We start from the raw sequence: 20534 nt of genomic DNA, 5'->3' as shown, positions 1-20534 counted from the left end.
CCCCCCCCCCCCCCCCCCCCCCCCCCCCCCCCCCCCCCCCCCCCCCCCCCCCCCCCCCCCCCCCCCCCCCCCCCCCCCCCCCCCCCCCCCCACTGAGCGACTTTTCGGCCGGCGCGATTTTCAAATTTTCGGGAGCAAAAAAAAACAAAAGTTGGGCCCCCTCCCCTAAGAAATCCTGGATCCGCGCCTGGTGCCCCTCACCCCTTGTAATCTACCAGTACATGACAAATGTTACAAGATGTATTCTCCCTCGACATTGGGGTAAAGAAAGGGAGCAAGAACGCCTTTTTTCAGATTACACACTCCACAATACTTTGTTGAATACCCCGCAATGTTCACCACTTCTTATTTCTTCGTTTTATTTGACTTTTTTTTCTCCATCGACACACTGTTGGAAATGGTCTGGTTAATAAATAAAATCATCTTTTCCTTCCTATAACTTATTGTAATTTCTTTTCCCCCTCTCCCAACAAAGTTATGTTATTTTGTCAAAGTATTTTATTTCCCATAAAGGTATTATGTCCCATTTGCAGGTCAAAAATGAAAAGGTTAAATTCCAACAGCATTTGAAAGACAATACTTATTTAAAAATTCCCTAAAAACGAAAGGGTTTGCATATGGATTTCTGTGGGAAATTAACGACCATTAGTTGTCGAATCGTCATAAGTGATTGGTATTACCTAAGTAATAGTCTGATTTTCAGACCCTTGTACCGAATGGTCGTACGTTATGTGCTGCACAAAGATTCAATCAGTTTAATTTTGGCCATTACAAGTAGTCTGTGTTACCTGTTACAGCTCATTGTAAGTATGTTATTACCAAAGAGAAAAAAAAAATGTCAGTCAGTCAGTCACTCAATAGTGTCTGACAGGGAAGTCTAGAAAGTAAACGGGTTTCCTTGCATAATTTGAATAGTAGGACACTGCTCACATTTACATTTGACAGATAGGACATACATGACATATTTATAATTCCTGCAAAATTCTACAAAATTTGATGTTGGCTGCAAAACGGACATAGTACCTTTACATGCTCATGAACTGCTCCCTTTCCACCTCCACATGCATTACAGAACGGCTGTGAAATTATCAAATTAATATAATGGTATCTTTCATCATCATCATCATCATCATCATCATCATCATCATCAATCATTATTCCTCCCATACTACTCCATGTAATAAAACTGTAGAGTTATGCACACTCAACCGAAAACTAAGTAATGATTAAAGTCTTACTTGTACTAATCCCTTCACTATCAATATTTTGATCTGTATTTGGTAATGACACTTTAGCGTGGGCTGAGAAATGAAAAGCTTTTCAACAAGAAAACTCAAATCACATGGTGGAAGGGTCAGAAACTTCGTAATAAGTGAAATACCAGAAAAATCATGCTTCACATTAATTCATATGAAAGTACACAAACTAGATAATCAGACATGAATACATTGGACAATATCTGTCATATTTTATTACATAATTGTTACAATAGCGCAACAAAAAGGAACATTCTTTTACATATTTGCGTAAAAAAACAATAAGGCAACATGTATTACTAAATATAGGTACATGTATTTATCTGAATAGGAGAAGGAGTTACAAACTAAAATACCCATGTATTTAAACTATTCATTTCTAAAGAAGTGTAGAAAAAAACCCTCTAATTAAAGCTAAAGTAACATGATCGCAAAGACGACTTCAACATGAACTCGAGGGAAATTTCAATACTGTTTTGTAGTTCCCTCATAAATCATGTTTGAGTTATGTAATACATCGTTGTAATGTTCACATATTTCAGGGGATGGACAATGGTATTGAACTAACCTGACTTTGATTTTTGGAAAGCATTTGCAATCGAGTCAAGGGAGATGTACAAGGAGAGAAACAAGGCAGGAATGTGAATTTATGGGGATAGAGCGAGGCACAAGAGAACAAGGAGTAGACATACTAGTATGAGGAATGAGAGAGAGAGAGAGAGAGAGAGAGAGGAGAGAGAGAGAGAGAGAGAGAGGAAGAGAGAGAGAGAGAGGAAGAGAGAGAGAGAGAGGAGTTTGTATAAGATGGTATAAACCATTTTCATCATATATCCCAAACTATACCTGGAAAACAATTGGGATAATGTTATCCAACTGTTTTCCAGATATATGACAACATCTTTTCGAATAAAAACAGAGAGAAGACATACCGGTAATACAAGAGGGAAACATCTTCACCTAAAGCAAAGCTTTTCCATTGATACCTTTGACATATCCTGTCATGAAGTTTGTGAGAAGAACAAATCTGTTTACAAATGTATTTATAAATGAAGACTTTTTGTAATGAAAGCAAAAATTATTCTTTGTTTTTTCAAAATCATTGCTACCTCAAACATGAAAGAATTTACGTGGCAATATTTCTTATACAAGATGAAACATAATGGGTCAAACTTATGAAACACTGAATTACAGACAATCATGGAATGCCAAGTGTCTGCATTCCCATTCCATACAATTTACTGCAATTATAATTACTGGTACATGAACAAAGTAAATTGTTCAACAGCAAAAAAAAATGTTGTGAAATAGAAATGTTGTGGACAATGGACATGATATTTTGTTTATTCATTTAGTGCCAGAATTACCATATTTTTTCCCTGGCATGAAGTAGTCAAAACTCTTCACTCCATAACTCAGTGGCCTACCTCTACCCACTTAGTGGGATATCAACTTGAACTCATTAGTTTGTATGCTATTGTGAATACCAGCCAATCATTCAGAGACACTGGGAATAACATAGATAACGTGTGTAAAATAAAAACAGAACCATCTACAGCGGGTCAACCACATTAGGTCGACAAACATAGCATGCTGTTGAGAACCAAACAGGCATTAAAAAGACGTACTGTATATGCCATATATTTCGTAGAGGTATTATTTTCGTGAATTTTGGGAATCAGTGATGGGTCACAAATTTAACAACAAGCTAAAATATTGCCAACGAACATAATGCACTTACAAACAGTAGATATCTAAAGCTACCATGATCAGTGTATGCGATCCTAGCCTAGGCAAGGCTGCCTCACCAGATGCGCCTATGGAGCAAGGTACTATGTATACGGTACAGTAGAAGCTGCACTGGATCAAGAGCAATTCCATTTACGCGTGGGAGGAAAGGTACAATTTTCCAAGAGAAAAGCAGTTGTACAAGACCAAAACACCTGTATAATGCATATTTTTGTCACACAATCTGTGCCAGGAATGTGGCAGGGCTGCTCATGACATTGATGACTCTGAATGGAATGGGCATTGGGAGAAAGACCACCCTAGAAACATATGTTTCATTAGATATGTTTAAGTTTTGATGATGTTATTCACCTCTATCCATCCTAGTAATCAATCGGGTGTTATAAAAACAACATTCAACAATAGTTTCAAATTTGGTTTAAGATTTGATTGAACTTGCTTGACTGACATAATGATTGTTATTGAGGGTGCGTTTATGCTTGATTTTGAAGGTAGAATGAGCAATCTGAAACGCTCATCGTAATCGCAGTTCCACGGTGTACTGTTTATGCTCACTTCTCTGGCTCCTCCAGGCAAATCTGGCAGGGTGGCCTTGCAGCTGGATTCGCAAACCTGCACTGCGCATGCTACGTAGACCCAATAGAGGTCAGTGCATTGACCACATTTAAACGTGTTTACAAATGATTTTGCGTTTATTCTTCCCAGAATCGCCGATTTTGTAGCATCGCCGATCGTAAACGCACCTTTTTGTGAGTTTACGATCGGCGATCCGTTTTTCGGTGATTCTACAAAAATGAGAAAGGACGCTACCATGTTTTGAACTAAACGCGTAACAGATGCCTGATTCTGGCCAGAAAAAGTTGAGCATAAACACACCCTGAGACTCATCAACAAAGAGGACACAGAGCGATGTTCGTGTTGAACTTGAATAAAGTACTGTGCTCAGATGAGTAATGACAAGGATCAGGAAACTATTCATCAATCATCATTAAACAAATAAAAAAAAAAGATTTTGAGTAAGTGCCCAGTTTCAGAATGGCAAGCTCAAATTTGTTATCATTTCTTTTCATTGTTTTATACTACTAGTAGTACATTACTTAACAAATAAAATGTGATTAAGAAATGGATGTCTAACACAAGTCATCGATGGTTTACTATATATATATATATATAATGTTATTAAGTTTACAGCATTTATTTTCCCTGTATTGTGCAATGCCAGATTACATCATTTCAAAACAGAGCCACAGCATTATCAGAAACTTGATGGTGCAAGTTTGTCTGTGGATCGTACACATGCTGGAATGCTGCGATAGTGTGTTAAAAGAATTACAGCCAAGAGCAACAGTAATTTTCCCGAAATGTTATAAAGAAATACTAGAAATAAATTATTTTTATAAAGTCAAAATTAAAATCAAAATTGCGCCAAACACTTAAAACTTCAGTACATGGAATATTCAATGTTTTAGGAAGTTTCCAATCTCGAAATTATTCACTTGCGAATTGGTCTGGCTAGTCCCTTTCACGAAAATTCATGTCTGCAAAATATATGGCGTAAACAGTAAATGCACAACTTTGTAAAGATTTTTTCAATCTTCAAGACAATAATTACAGGAATACAACTCATTTTTAATATATGTTTCAAACAAAATATGAATTTATATGACAACACAGGGTAAGCAGTCATGTGTTAAACATTAATACCATTCTGACACAAAAGGGTATTAAATCAAACCATTTTGAACCAGATATGAAGACTGCATCAGATACATGCTAAACACCAAACAGGGGTTAATGCCCCTCGGGTTCTCATCAAATCACAGTAAACAAAAATAGTCTGGAAAGGCAAATATGTTTAGCTTAGTTGAAGAAGATGACTTCTTGGCCCAGTCTCACTACCAGTTTTCTGTATCGCACTTCTCCTTTATGACTTGTATAAGATCTGACCTTTGTATTTGATTCTGTATCAGAAGAAAAGAGAAAATGAAACAGTGGTAAGCTTAAAAGTACCCTACAAATTCCCCTTATTTCACATTAACAAGATATGCAGACCTGCCAACCTCTGGAGTTCAAAAACTGTATTCTTTAATCCTAAAAGTTGTATTCTTAGAAATAAACACGGACTGTTATGCGGATCAATGCCTCTTACAGTTCCTACATACAGGAAGAATTTTTTTTATGGATCAGTGGTTGAATATGCATGATTTCGTCACGACTGGTGTGTTCTATGAACCAATGAACATCCCCAAATTGCCGATGTGAGATGCTTTATAGGACAGAATGGGCATTTTGCCATTGAAAATAGCAAACACACACACAAATACCAACAAAAAAAAAAAATTGTAAAAATATTGTTTAAAATTTTATTTATTTTTGAAAATCGTATTTTATTGAGGAAAATCGTACTGTCGTATTTGCTTCTAAAAATCGTACTAAATACGACTAAATCATACTGGTTGGCAGGTCTGGATATGTAGGGACTTGGTAACATTGTTCAGAAGAGAGAAAGTGGTGCTGAGGTAATGACTTCAATGCTAGATGTACAATTAAAGATAATCTGAAAATTTGAGTGAAAACGAATCATTATTAATGATACAAATTGGGATCGATTCCTTAATTCTCCGAACTATATAATTACAATTTAATTACATTTAAGGTGAATGTAAATCGTCATGAGGCAATAACTTGGCTTTACATATCATTCCAGACTTTTCTCATGGAAAAACGGTTGGGAAAATTCAAAAATTGTTGGGAGAATTTACTTTTAATCACTGTTAGAGGGTGTTGCACAGTGACACCTTCAAAGAAAACCATAGATATCTTTGTGGTTTGAGAATTGTTCAGGATTTTTTGCATGTCAGAGGGTTAGTCTAGTAGAAGGAATATATCAACCTTCAACAATGTTACCAAGTCATTTTAATGTAATGTTCAATCATTACTTTTGAACAAATAAAATCTTTGTGCATTCTAACATTCTATTACCTTTTCGAAAGCATTAATGGTTTGCACAAGTTCTTGATTCCATTAAAATCTTGTTTATATGGGAATCAACAAAAAAATGTGAATTAAAAAAAGTGCAATTGAGCCATTTTGTAATTGTTCTCCCATTGATTCTCTTCTGATTAACAAAAACATGAAAAAGGCCACTACGAATAGTTATGAAATGACCACTAACCACTAAAAAGAAACAGAATGGCAACACAACTACAAAACTCAGACTGCAATCACCCAACTTGGGCATAGACTTACCTCTTCCCTTGTGGCTGAATTCCTAAGAGTGATGACCCCATCCTTGAGTTCTTGTTCTCCTATCACAGCTAACAGAGGAATACTGTACTTCTCAGCCTGTTGATATTGGTCCAACATCTTGGGATTTTTCTTGTATGACATCTCAGCCTATGTGGAGAAAAAGGAAATAAAGAAAGATTTTTAACATAGACTTATTAATTCCACTCAATCTTTAAATTTTTGTTCACCTACAAGAAATTTGCATGTTCTTAGGGTGTTGATTTTGATCCGACATATTGTGTGACATCCAAGCCTGTTTAAAGGAAATTAATTAAGATCAGATTTCAGGATTCCACAGCAATAACGGGGGCCACCTACCAACACCATAAAGATATATATATATATATATATATATATATTATTATATACATGTATAGTGATTTGGAGTGTATCTTCAATATTTGTTTCATTGAAACGTTTTTATAAATTCATACTGAATATAAACAGGATGAGACATGCATACGTAGTGACTCTTCTCCTAAATGAACCTCCATTTAACAACTCATCTCATACATCAAAGTAAATCTTCAAACCATGCAATGGGCAATTCTTTGAGAAGTGTAAAATGTGACAAATGTCCAAATATTTTATCTGAATATATACATTGATACAACTACTGACTACTAGTCTTTTCTTATATGATCAATAAAGAGATTTTTCATTATCAGATGATAAAAATGGACAAAGGATATATGTGATTTGGATGACACATTGGAGAGAATGGCCATACTACTACAAGCAGTCTGACCTTGATACCAGCAGACCAGAGTTGATTACAGAGCTTCATCCTCTCTTCAAGCATGTTAGGTTGAGCTGATGCTACCAGGACTTGAGTCTCGATGGTCCGTACAACATTGCTTGACAGCTGTGCCTTGGCTTCCATTATTGAAAACACCCTCTCTATACCAATACTCACTCCAACACATGGTACCTACAGGTCAATGACAAAGGAAAATTTGCTATGTTGTTTTTCCTTATTACAAAAGAATACTTCCCCATCTATATAGTAAGAAATAAACCAGTGTGACATACATTGATTCGGGGATTAATATAAAAACAGGAGAACTGGGATAGTTGAAATCATTTTGGATTTGTTATTTTACCAATGAATAAATGTAGACCCTTTTCATTTCTTTCAATAAAGGGGGGGGGGGGGGGGGGGGGGGGGGGGGGGTCAACAAAATGTTGAAACTTTTCCAAAATTGTTGACCATTTTCATCCTGTTGTCCCAATTCATCCACTTCTATGGAAATCCAAAACTGGCTTTCAATCTATCGTAATTAATGGTGTATTAACCGCACTTTTTTGCCGCCAAAAAAAATTCAAAAGTCAGGGGTGCGTCTTTTCTTTTAATTTAAACTTTCGATTTATGCCCCTCCACCTGGCGCTATGCCTGGCAATGTCTCCCAGCTCAGTAATCGGTGTGTTGACTCACCAATCGGAAACTAGAACAACACTCAAATTTGTCTGTCATCTTGGTTTGAAAGAAATCTTTCTGATAGATCTCAATATGTAGTTTATAATAATAATTCCTCCAATTTTTCTTCTATTACATGGCGTACCACAAGGTTCTATCCTAGGTCCTCTACTTTTTTTTAGTTACATTCATGATCTTAAACATTTAGCTGAGCCTCGCAGTTAAATGAAAGGCCTTCCCGCATTGTTTTTTCTGACACAGACCTTTTTTTTCTTCTTTTTTTAGGGCGAAAAAGAGGGGTGGGGTTAATACACAAGGGCGGTTTATACACCGTTAATTACGGTAATGGATTTCTTGAATTAGCTTTCATTTCATTTCATTTCATTTTTATTTTTTCATTTCCAACAAAATACAATACATAATAACGAATACAATGTAAAATGTATACAAAACATAGTTACATTGGTAATAAACAAATCTTAATAATAATTTATACATTTTAGGAAGACAAAAAATTAATTTTAAAACTTAATTGCATTTATATTTTGAGAAAATGGAGAGGTCCACTGAAAAGCAAAGCTTGTAAATTGTGGACCCCTCAGATAATAATGAGTGTGAACAAAATATTGAATACATAATCAATTAAAGAAGAATAGTGGCCAACAGAGAACATTTATTAAAACACGTAATGACTGTAAACAAGAAGACGTAACAAATTACATGACGAAGAAAGAACAGAAAAAAAGAAGAAGAAAAAAAAGGGGGAAAAAAAGGAACAAAAATGCGGGCTGCGTTTGGAGGGAAGGAGAGTGAGAGAAAAGGAAAGTTGTAGAGATCGAGCATAGGGAGCGCACAAAATCCTTGAAATAGCTGAAACAAAAAGAGCAAGAACATGATGGCAAGTAGTTTTTTGTTTTGAGATGGGCTGAAGAAAAGAGGGAAAGAAAACAAAATTGGGAAGGAGATGTTCTATCACAATAATTTTCTAAATATTATAAGATTGTAATAAGGAAAATTTTAATTTTTTTTTAAAGCAATTAGTGAAGGGGAAGTTTTCAAATCATTATGCAAAGTATTCCAAAATTTAGGGCCTTCAAAAATGAACGTGTTCTGTGCAGAACATGTTCTCAAAAGAGGTAAGTGAAACTCATCGGATTGTCGAGTGGGATATCTATGAACAGCATGGTTTTTAAGAAACATATCATTAAACACAGAGGGCAGTATACCTTTATTGTAATTAAACATAAATTCAGGAATGTAAAGTGAAGAAAAAAAAAAATTCCCCGCCATATCGTACTTGGAGGTATAGATTTTAAGACTAAAGAATGTAAGCCTTGTGACATTTCATGAGATATAATTTGGTTGGAAGTACCATGCAATTTAAAGCACCAGTCAAAACTCATGAATGTAAAGAGAAAATAGTACCCGCCAATTTGTACTAATGTAGGCATAGGTTTGCCTTATTGCATTCCACGAGATGTCTAGCTTGTTACTTAATCTTTAAAATGTGTCATTAGAGGAATGTGAACACTGTACAACGCAAATTATAGAACGGGTTCTTTTTAAAGATATTTACAAATGGAGAGGGGGAGTGGTTTGGTGTGCATGTGTGTGTGTCTGTGTGTGTAACTTAATACATACATGTACATCGCATTTCTCTTTCCTTTTCCATTTGGTGAGCAAAGTAATCCAACTAATCAATAGCCATGAACACGTGAGAGGCTTCCTCAGCTATGATTGGTCCGCGAGAGCTGGAGGGCGAAAGTGTTTCTTTTGTTTCTTTTCGTCACCGGCTTCTCGTGGTCACCAACGCCGGACATGCTGATTGGCTGAATGGTCTTTGCGGCAGCAGGAGGGCGGGACGTGTTTTGAGACAAGTCTCGTCTCCAGCTGGTCCTAGACATTTCAGTTGATCGAGATAAATGGCATCTGAAATATACAACATAATTGTCGATTTGTTTCTGCTCCCCCCCCCCCCTTTAATAGTAAATATCCATGTAATTTTACAATCTTAGCAGGAGGATTAACGTTAGTGCCTTGTGAAGCAATAATTAGATCTCGTCACCGGCTGCTTGTGGTCACTGTCTATGACGGCAGGTGGGCGGGACGTTGTTCTTTTATTTAGAAAAGTCTCGTCCCCAGCCAGTTTTAGACACCAGAGAGGTCTTTAAATCAACTATAAATTTTATATCTAGACTCTGTTTTGAGAGAAATTAAAAGGGGAAAATAAATAATGCCCTTTTACGGTTACCTTAAGCCGGTCGTTAACAGTGAAAGGAAAAGGAAAAAAAAAGAAGAGGAATAGTTCAAAAGTTAATTAATTCGTTTTCTTAAAAAGAACTCCTTATATACTGTAAAGTTTATAATGGTACCAAAAGCCATTTGGTGGGGTACAAGCTGTTGAAGCTTAAAGTATGCACGGGGTTTATCTATTACGTTCGTTTATTACGTTTTTTTTCTTTTAAAATATTATATATAGCCGTTTGAGCCTGGGGCTAAAGTATCATTAATTACACATTATCTGAATCCGTTAATTATGAGGTCAAGTTATATCGTCTGGAGTTACTGTTTTATTTTCGGTGTTGGTTTTTTTTTTTTTTTTGGTCACAGTAAGAAGACTGTATTAATACTTTGTGTAAAAGGCTGCCACGCCATGATTTAGAATAAGTGATGGGAGGGGTTTCGAACATGCCAGCATATATTATGCTTATGTGTATGAATGTGGTTGATAGTGTTGAAGGGTGGGGTGATGGTATGTGTGGTATGTTTCCGGTTCCGATGTCTGCCTGTACTTGTTTAATTTGCAATCTAACTTGAAAGCGTTTGTTTTTCCTAGAGTTGGAAATGCATCAAGCTTCCCATCTACTGTGAAACTGTCACCACTATGTACATTTCTAAAGGTTCTTTGTTACAGATATAGATTCATAGTTCTTGATGTCGGTTAATTTAAAATTACTCTCAATTAATGTCAGAGGACTGAGAGATAGAGTTAAAAGAAAGAAGATTTTTCAGTGGTGCAAAATGTCGGCAAATATGATATTCTTGCAGGAAACCTTTAGCACAGAAGACATTGAATACAGTTGGAAGGGTGATTGGGAAGGCTCAATGTTTTTTAGCCACGGGAGTAACCACAGTAGGGGGGTTATTGTAATGTTTAAACCAGGTATTACTTTTGTGGTGGAAAAAACCTTAATTGACGAAGGGGGAAGATACGTCATCATTAAAGGCAAATGTCAAGGCGAAAAGCTAATATTAGGAAGCGTGTACTTTCCCACAAGGAATAAAGAAAACGCCCAATGTGATTTTCTGTCTGATCTAAATAAAATAATTTGTTCTGTATTTAGTCAAGAATATTCCTTGATAATTGGAGGAGACTTCAATGTTATTATGAATCATAATTTGGATTACATGGGTGCAAGTAATATTTCGAAAAGCAAATATAGGGACTCATTATTAGACTTTCTTGATAAGCTTGATTTAATTGATGTGTGGCGTAAGCGTCATCCTAATCAGAAAGAATTCACTTTCAGACAGAAGCAGCCATTAGTTCAGAGTAGATTGGATTATATCTTCATTTCTTCGAAAGTAGACAAGTTGATAAGAAAGTCTGAAATTTTGCCTTCTATTACACCTGACCATGCTGGAGTTAGAATAGAATTTAACAATTTAGTCGATAGTTTTGTTTATGGGAAATCCTATTGGAAGTTTAATAGTAGTCTATGTAATGAAAAAGATTTTGTAGATGGGGTAAAAAAGAAGATTTCTGAAATAGAGGAAACTTGGCGGAATCAAATAACGAGCAAAATTAAATTTTGGGATTTTATGAAAATGAAATTAAGAGAATATATAATGAAATTCTCCCGTGAAAGAGCAAAACTCAGAAGAGTCCACATTGCAAAATTGGAAAAAGAAATTAAAGACCTGGAATATCGATTGACGCTCAATATTGATTGTCATAAAAGTATTCAGGATGAAATTGACATGAAAAAAATGGAATTAGAGAAGCTTTTCGACTATTCACGTCAAGGGTTAAAAGTCCGTTCAAGGACAGAATGGTCTGAAGAAGGAGAAAAAAATTCAACGTTTTTTGAACAATTACTAAAGTCAAATAAAAGGAAAAGTGTGATTAAGGAGATATATAATGAAAATAAGGAAACTGTGAGGGATGGCAAAGGGATTTTGAAGATTATCAGGGAGTTTTACGAGAATTTATATGCATGTAAAAATGGTGAAATTACAGAGGATATTGAAAATATGTTCTTAAATGAATTACCCAAATTAAGTAAAGAAAATAAAGAGTATTGTGAAGGCAAGATAACACTGGCAGAATGCTATCAGGCAGTAAAGGAAATGAAATGGAACAAATCACCAGGCAATGACGGCTTCTCGACAGAGTTTTATTTCACGTTCTGGCCCACTTTAGGGAAAACAATAGTGGAGGCTTTTAATGAAAGTTTTGAAACAAAAATGTTATCAAACTCACAGAGACAGGGGGTAATTACACTAATTGAGAAAGAAGGCAAAGACCCTTTGTACATGAAAAACTATAGGCCAATTACTCTCTTAAATGTAGATTATAAAATATTGTCGAAAGTATTAGCTACAAGGGTAAAGGAGGTATTGGAGGATATTATTCATTACGATCAGGTGGGCTATGTTAAAGATCGGAATATTGGGGAAGCGGTTCGGTTAATTGATGATACATTCTTTCAGTCCTTGTATCAGCCTGTAGGCTTTTTAATTGCCGTAGATTTTGAAAAGGCTTTCGATTGCATTTCCCATAAACTTTTATTTAAAGCTTTGGAACAGTTCGGGTTTGGTAAAGTTTTGTGTTCTTGGGTTAAAACCCTCTACACTAATGTTAGCAGTTGCGTGATGAACGGGGGACACTCAACAGGATATTTTGGAATTAATAGAGGGGTAAGACAAGGTGACCCCCTATCTCCATATTTATTTGTAATAGTTATCGAATTACTAGCTCGTTATATTAGGAAAGATGAGAGCATTAAAGGGGTAGGATTCGGGAATAAAGAAATAAAGCAAGTTTTGTATGCCGATGATATTACATTGTTTTTAAAAGATATGGATTCAATTAATAAAGTGAAGAAAGTTTTCAAAAACTTTGAAAAATTAAGTGGGTTGAAGATAAATATGGATAAGACAAATTTTATGTGGTTAGGAGAGGAAAGTGATAGGCCGGGTTTACCTTTTTTTGGACATAGGGTACAACATATAAAGATCCTAGGGGTATATTTCGCACGTCATTCCAAAATAAAAGATGATTTGAACTATAAGGAAATTTTGAGCAAAATCAAAAGACTAATCGGTTGGTGGAAGCAACGAGATTTAACGATGTTTGGCAAAATTAAATTGTTGAAGATATATGTATTTTCAAAACTAAATTATGTTTCGTCTCTTATGACAGTCCCACAAAACATTTTTGAAGAAATCGAAAAGATTTCTTTTAATTTTATTTGGGGAGGGAGAGACAGAATAAAACGGAAAATATTATATCAAGATTATTGCGCTGGGGGACTCAGAGTAACGAATTTTAAGATATTTATCAAGACTCAGAGAATAATGTGGATCAAACGGTTGCTATATGGAGAAAAGTATTCAGGTTGGAAAGTAACCTTTGACCACTTTTTCAGATCACTGGGGGGTCGAATTATATTTCTTTGTAATTATGATATAAATAAAATGGACTTGAAGGGTATACCATCTTTTTATAAAGACATGTTGAAGGCATGGCAAGAATTAGATAAATGCAGACACTTTGGAGAAAATAAGAATAATCCGATTATATTTAGCAACAAGTGTATTTGTCTCAGCAATAAAACATTTTTTGATGTCGAACTATTTCAGAAAGGTATACTTCAAGCATCAGATATAATTGTCAGAGGTCATTTAAAACCGATCTTACATTTTTTAAATTTGGGTTTTGAAACTAAAAGCTTGCTTAGAATTCAAAAGATCTTTTCAGCAATTAGAAACGATTGGATACAAAGTGATTTTATGGAAGTGGACACTGAAAATTTTGAAATAGAATTGATGATATTTGGACGTTTACAGAAACTATGTGATATAAAATCCAGGCGGTTATATGATTACTTCATTGAAGACCTTCAAAAAGAGTATACATTACATGTTACAGATGGCAACTGTCAATTTGATCTTGGAATGACGGAGTTGAAAGAAACATTCACAAGGATGAAATGTGCAATGCTTTGTAATAAACATAGAGAGTTTCAATACAAACAATTACAAGGGGCTGTATATACGAAAAGAGAGCTCTTTAAATTTGGTTTTGAGTCAGACCATTTTTGTTCCTTTTGTAGACTAGAAGTAGAGACATACCAACATTTATTTTTAGATTGTCTTAAAGTTAAAAGATTATGGCAGGAGGTAATTCAAAAGTTACATTTAATCGAAATTGACATTGATGATTGGAAACCCTTTTTTATGGGAATATCCGGCAATACTGCGAGAATATTTGTAATAAATTGTATCATATTTTTAGTAAAGTATATCATTTTTATTTCTAGAAAAGAAGGAACTTTGCCATCTGTACAGAAAACAGTACATATGCTTAAAAATTACAGAGACGAGGAATACAAAATAGCCTTCAAAAAGGGGAAACTGGGGATGCACTTACAGAAATGGGAACAAATCGATGCATTTTTACTTTAATGGATGTGGGTATTATTATTATTAGTAGTATTATTAATTCTCTCTCGTGTACAGGTGGACAAACCGGAACAGGTTGCATGCAGTGTGTGTGTCGGCGTGAAGGGGGTATGATGAGATGGGTGGGCTAGGGGGGGGGGGGGGGTTAAGAGTTTGTGTGGTGTGAGTTGAGGGAACAGGTTGCATGCAGTGTGTGTTTGTGTTTGTATGTGTGTTTATGTGTGTGAAAGGTGGTGTGGGTGGGCTAGAGGGGAGGGGGGGGGTGTGAGAGTGTTGTGATAGGATGGTAATATGTAATTTTAAACCTTCCTCTACTGTTATTTTGATTATTCACTGTTACATGCAAGACTTTTTTTTTTCCTTTTTTTTTTCTCTATGTTCATTGATTGATGTAACTTATGAAATGTCTTGTATCAAAGATTTTGTTTTATATTGCTTATCTTGATAATTTCTTGTTATGTGAATTTCTTGTTATGTGAAATTGTGAGGAAGGAAATAAAATATCATTTAAAAAAAAAAAAAAAAAAATTGACCGAGCTGAAATAAGTACAAATCCTTAATTTTTAAGATGTTATTTTCAAAAACAGAGGATCCGTATGGGAGCGTATGGGGGCATTAGAGATAATACGAATAACTCTCTTTTGCAGTAATAGAACTCTTTCCAACAATGTATGATGTATATTGCCCCAAACTAGAAGACCGTAATTCAAATATGGCAAGATCAATGAAGAATACAGCATAAATAATGATGATTGCGGTAAGTACAATTTTAGTCTATTAATAACACCAATATTGCGCGAAATGGTTTTACAAATATTATCAATGTGTGGTTTCCAAGAAAGTTTGTCATCGACTGTTAAATCCAAGAATTTGGTAAAAGGGACATGTTTCAAAGGGGTATTGTCAAAAATAATGTCAGAGGGTAATGAATCCAAAGAGTTACTAAATAGCATGTAGTTTGTTTTCTGGAGATTAAGTGACAATTTATTTGCTTGTATCCATTGCAATATATTTAATAACTCGGCATTGATTTTATCAACAAGGACGTTTGGATTTTTGTGTGAAAAAAATAAATTAGTATCATCTGCAAATAAAATAAACGACAGGGAGTTAGACGATTTACAAAAGTCATTTATATAAAGAATAAAGAGAAGCGGGCCTAGCAGACTACCTTGTGGGACACCACAACTAATATTGCATAATTCAGATGCATGATCGTTTAAGTGTACATATTGCTTTCTGTTAGAGAGGTAACTCCTGAACCACTCCAAGGCCTTTCCACGTACACCATAGTGAGATAGTTTGTAAAGTAAAATTTCGTGATTGATCGTGTCGAAGGCCTTGGAGAAGTCCAGGAATATACCTACAGTGTGTGACGATGTATCAATTGCGTGGGCAACCTTCTCAACAAAAGACATTAAAGCATGAACGGTGCTGTGCTTTTCTCTGAAACCAAATTGGAAGTTTGAAAATACATCATATATTTTCAAAAAGGACATCATCCGGATATAGATTATTCTTTCCAAAACTTTAGAAAATGAAGATAATAAAGAAATCGGGCGGTAGTTACCCACATCCAATTTATCACCCTTTTTAAATAACGGAATAATTTTGGCTATTTTCATAGAATTAGGAAATTTACCATGTAAAAGTGATATATTAAAGATGTGAACCAATGGATCTGCAATAAAGGGAATAATTGATTTTAGTATGACATTATTGATTCCATCATACCCTGAACTTTTCTTATCTTTCAGACTAGAAACAATTTTCATAATTTCTTGCCTATTAGTTGGAACAAAGAAAATAGAATTTGGATTGTGAGGGCCTAAAAACTCCACAAAATTTGTGTTTGAAGGCGGAATGTTTTTAGCAAGATTATCACCTATTAAAGAAAAATAAGTATTAAAAATATTAACTATGTCTTTTGGGTCTTCAACAATCTCATTATCAAATTTGATCTTATTTACCTCGGATTTATTATTAACTTGGTTCATTGCTTGTTTGATTACCTTCCAAGTGTTTTGCATATCATTTTTAAAAAGTTTCAAACGATTTACAAAGTAATTTCTCTTTTCTAATCGAATGATCCGAGTCAAAATGTTTTTATATGATGTATATTTTCTCCTTGATTGCTCAGTGCCTTTTATTTTATATTTATAATAAAGGTTATTCTTCCGATTTATTGATCGCAATATAGACTTAGAAATCCAAGGGAGTTTGGGCGTTTTCTTATAACCATGTTTGACTTTTTGCTTCGGCATGTTAGTATCTAATTGGTTGTTTAATATACTAGAGAACATTTCATAAGAACAATTAATTTCATTTTCGGAATAAACACTATACCAATCAGTATTTTCGAGATTAGCGCCAAGGCGAGCTAAATTCTCTACAGTTATTTTACGTCTACTTGGGTAAGGACCATTGTTGTTAAATGGCTTTGAAACCGTGTAGTGAGTCACAATGGGGTAATGGTCAGATATGTCCGAAAGAATAATGTAAGAATCAAAATGTGGAGTAACATTAGAAAAAATATTATCAATTAAAGTAGCAGATGTATTTGCAACACGAGTTGGCTTGGAAATAAGTGGTAAGAAAGAAGCAGACAAAATTGTTTCGAGAAATTCTTGAGAAACATTGCTATGTAAATGCTTTAACAGGTCTATATTAAAGTCGCCCATCAAAAAACAATCTTTATTGTTGAAACTGGCGTTTTGTAATGTGTCAGATAAATACAATAAAAATTCGTGTGCATTAGAACTCGGGGGTCGATATATCACACCGACTATTATGTTCTTATTACCGGGAATCACGATTTCAATAAAAAGGGATTCTATAATATTATTGCATGTTGAGAGATTATCTAGAACGGTATAATTCAGTCTTTTAAGGATATATAAAGCAACGCCGCCACCCAGTCTTTCTTGCCTATTTTTATGAATAAAATCGTAGTTATCAATAGAGTATGGGTGATTGGAATCACAAGTTAACCAGGTTTCAGTAAGACCAATTAGGGATAATGGGTTTTGAGAGGGCTTATCAAGAAGAGAAAGTAGATCATCGAAGTGCCTATTTAAACTTCTAATATTCAAATGAAGCAAGGAGAACGTATCATTACGAAATTCTTTCACTACATTACGAAACTGATTAACAGTTACATATTTAGAAACGTTACGTTGAGCAGGATCATCAAAATCAAAGTCGAATTCTAGTTCTTCAAGTGAAGAGTTGATATTGTCTATAACAGAATTATCAAATGAATTAGCAGGGGTGTTAGCTTCATCCTCAAGTCGAATAGGTCTGTGTAAATAAAAGAAATCATCATCATTCACCGTATGGAAAGGGAATTGCTGCTTATCAGGTGAACCTGCCATCATGAATTCAGAATCAGTATCCGAACATGAATAATTGACGATATGAGGAAATAAAATGCATGATAAATTTTGGCGCTGTCAAGGAGAGATGGGGAAACGAAGAGAAAAATAGAGCATCCAAAGGCAGCAAGGAGAAAGAAGAAATGAACAAGACATATGCATAAACTGTACAGAACAAAGAAGATTGCTGTCGCTGAAAGAATAAACACGATTAGAAGAGATGGAATAACCACTTGAAACAAGGAGAGGAGAACAGACACATGAAATTTATATATAAGAACAAAAACATAAAATGAAACTCTGTCGGCATTACGAACATTAAAAGGCAATCGATACATGCAGGGGCATATCATGATATAGGAAAAGCAAACGATCAGCCATAAGGCCCTATGACAATAATAATTGCGAATGAGAACCATAATCAAATAACGATGAATAATCCTTAAAATATAAAATAAGCAGATGATGTGTTGGAGAAAAAAAGGTCTCCAAATGAAGTTATATGACAAGAAAAGATTGATAAACAGCTTGCGTTACATGTGATAAGAATTATCAAGAATTAGAAGCTTCATCTGCCAATCCTAAGAATAAAACCTTGAACATTACATTGTGATGATAAGTATAAAATTGTGTGACCTTGAAAACAATTTGAATAAATCTAGTCCTTCTTACATACCTTCTTGTTCTTGGCATCAAACATGCCTACAAGGTTGTCATAGCGACCGCCTCCAGCGACGGAGCCGACGCCCACCTGCTCCCCTGACTTGGTAGGCAAGCACTCTGCTCCTTGAGCACAGCTTCATATATTACTCCTGTGTAGTAGTCTAGCCCCCTGGCTAAGCTCATGTCAAATGATACCTGAACAAGATAGGAAAGATAGCTTGATACAGGGTGCTATAAACTCATTTGCCAAGTACAAATAAAGCAGTTTAAAGTTGGCACGTGTCATGCAAGGTCATACCATGTGCATCCTAAACAGAAAGGACATGGTGATGTTGTGATATACAGCGTGTCCACACACAAAACAATTTAACCCGAAACTCTATAACGAAACGTCGTACAAAGAATCATCGTATGAATTTCGGAGTGTCCACACACAAGAAACGTTGTATAAATAATCATTGTATAAATTCCAGGATGTCCACACACAGAAGAAAATAATCCTGAAACTCTACAGCGAAATGTTGTATAGGTGCGCAGTTTGCTACTGCGGTCATGAAATGGAAGCGGAAATGAGAGGTCTGGTCTCCTTTCGCTCGAGGTCACGTTAAGCCCCGCCCGGTTAGTTACACTAGTTACGTCCACAAACAACACCTTACGTGATTAGGCGTGATTAGGCGTGATTCTTTATTGAGTTCTAGTTCGAAACGATGCCCAAACCTGCATTTTGTTAGACTAGTTTCGTTATACGACGTATCGTTAAGTGAGCGTCCACACACACAATTTCATCGTAAAACTATCGCGAAATGGTATCACTATCGCGAAACGGTATAGCTAATCACGCCTAATGACAGAAAATGTTGTGTGTGGACAGGGGGATAGTGGTTCATTCAATCGACTCTTAATCTAAGGGTTGAAGGGTCAAATCCAGGCCCAGTATTTGCCACTCTTCATCCCGGTGCAAATGGGTATCAGATGTGTTGGAGCGCTAAGTATTTGGCTGCTCGGCTTTAACAGGGATAATAGTGTATGAGAGACATGTGTGCATTATAAGAAGCCACCATTTATATCATTAATCAATCAAAATAAAATGAAGGTGCTCCATGAATGGCATTTGTTTTCCCTACAGAAAATAACATTTACTAAAGCATATCACATTTCCTAACAAGTTTTTGTTAATTTGTTTGCTAAATCATAAACCATTTTGCTTTTTACCACAGTTAAATGCCAGGGTGACTGTTTTGATTCAATTTTAATTCTATTTCAATATACCTTGTCTAGCACACCCAAGATCTCACAATACTGTAGGAGTAGTCTCATAGCTTCCAGACCTTGTTTAGCAGCCTTATTATCCTTGAGTGATGACTCAGTAAGAAGCTTATCTACCAGCTCTGGACCACCTTTATATCAACAACAAATTATGAAGTAAAAAAAAGAGATTGAAAACACACAAAAAAGGCAGAAGACCTACACCCTCAACAAAAAACAAGCAAAAAATCTACAATTTTTGCTAAGATGTATTTAAAAAATTGATTAACATTTTCTTGGCTAATCGTCCCAAGATGAAATGCATGAACTGTATATATTTGTTGTTGTTTCAATTTTAAAGCTTTTCCAACAGTGCTGGCATCTATATAGGATTTACCTATAACAAAATTTCCAGTGAAAGAAAAATAATTCAAGTTGATATGATCTTTTGAGAAAGTGTACAGCAATAACAAACACTCAGTAATATAAAGAAAAAGTGTAATTCTTTTTGTTTTTTAGATACGACACATTCTGAAAATCTGTATTTTACAAATGAGATAATGAAAATAAGACTGATTGAGGATTGTGATCAGAACCTTACCATTTTGTTGGACAAAGAAACCTATCCTGTCAGCTGCTGCAGGATCAATACCTTTCTCATCTACCATCTCAGCTCGTACATCTTCCCAGAAAGTCTGTGTAACAAAACAAAGCAATCATATTTATTTATTTTATTTATTTATGTATGTTCACAATTTCACAATTCATTGGAGTTAACATTACATGAAAAAGAATATAATATAACAAATAATTTTCAATTCATTTTCAATTTTACAATCCATTTGAATTGATTTCACA

General features: G+C 35.1%; 1 protein-coding gene across 1 annotated transcript in view; it reads right to left on the bottom strand.

The window, feature by feature from the left end:
- Positions 1–1436: 1436 nt before the first annotated feature.
- The window catches only part of LOC105444109 (histidine--tRNA ligase, cytoplasmic), a 45419-nt gene continuing 26321 nt past the window's right edge, over positions 1437–20534 (bottom strand). Inside the window, 7 exon segments of the mRNA XM_030981060.1 lie at positions 1437–4963; positions 6252–6398; positions 7039–7221; positions 18445–18560; positions 18563–18626; positions 19701–19828; positions 20278–20371. Coding sequence (XP_030836920.1) covers positions 4898–4963; positions 6252–6398; positions 7039–7221; positions 18445–18560; positions 18563–18626; positions 19701–19828; positions 20278–20371 — 798 coding nt within the window. The 3' untranslated portion in view covers positions 1437–4897.

This window comes from Strongylocentrotus purpuratus, unplaced genomic scaffold, assembly GCF_000002235.5.
Source record: "Strongylocentrotus purpuratus isolate Spur 01 unplaced genomic scaffold, Spur_5.0 spur5_scaffold_11, whole genome shotgun sequence".
In the NCBI taxonomy this organism is placed as follows: Eukaryota; Metazoa; Echinodermata; class Echinoidea; order Camarodonta; family Strongylocentrotidae; genus Strongylocentrotus; species Strongylocentrotus purpuratus.
The sequence above is the reverse complement of the archived record's forward strand: the minus strand, read 5'-3'. Positions and strand labels throughout refer to the sequence as shown.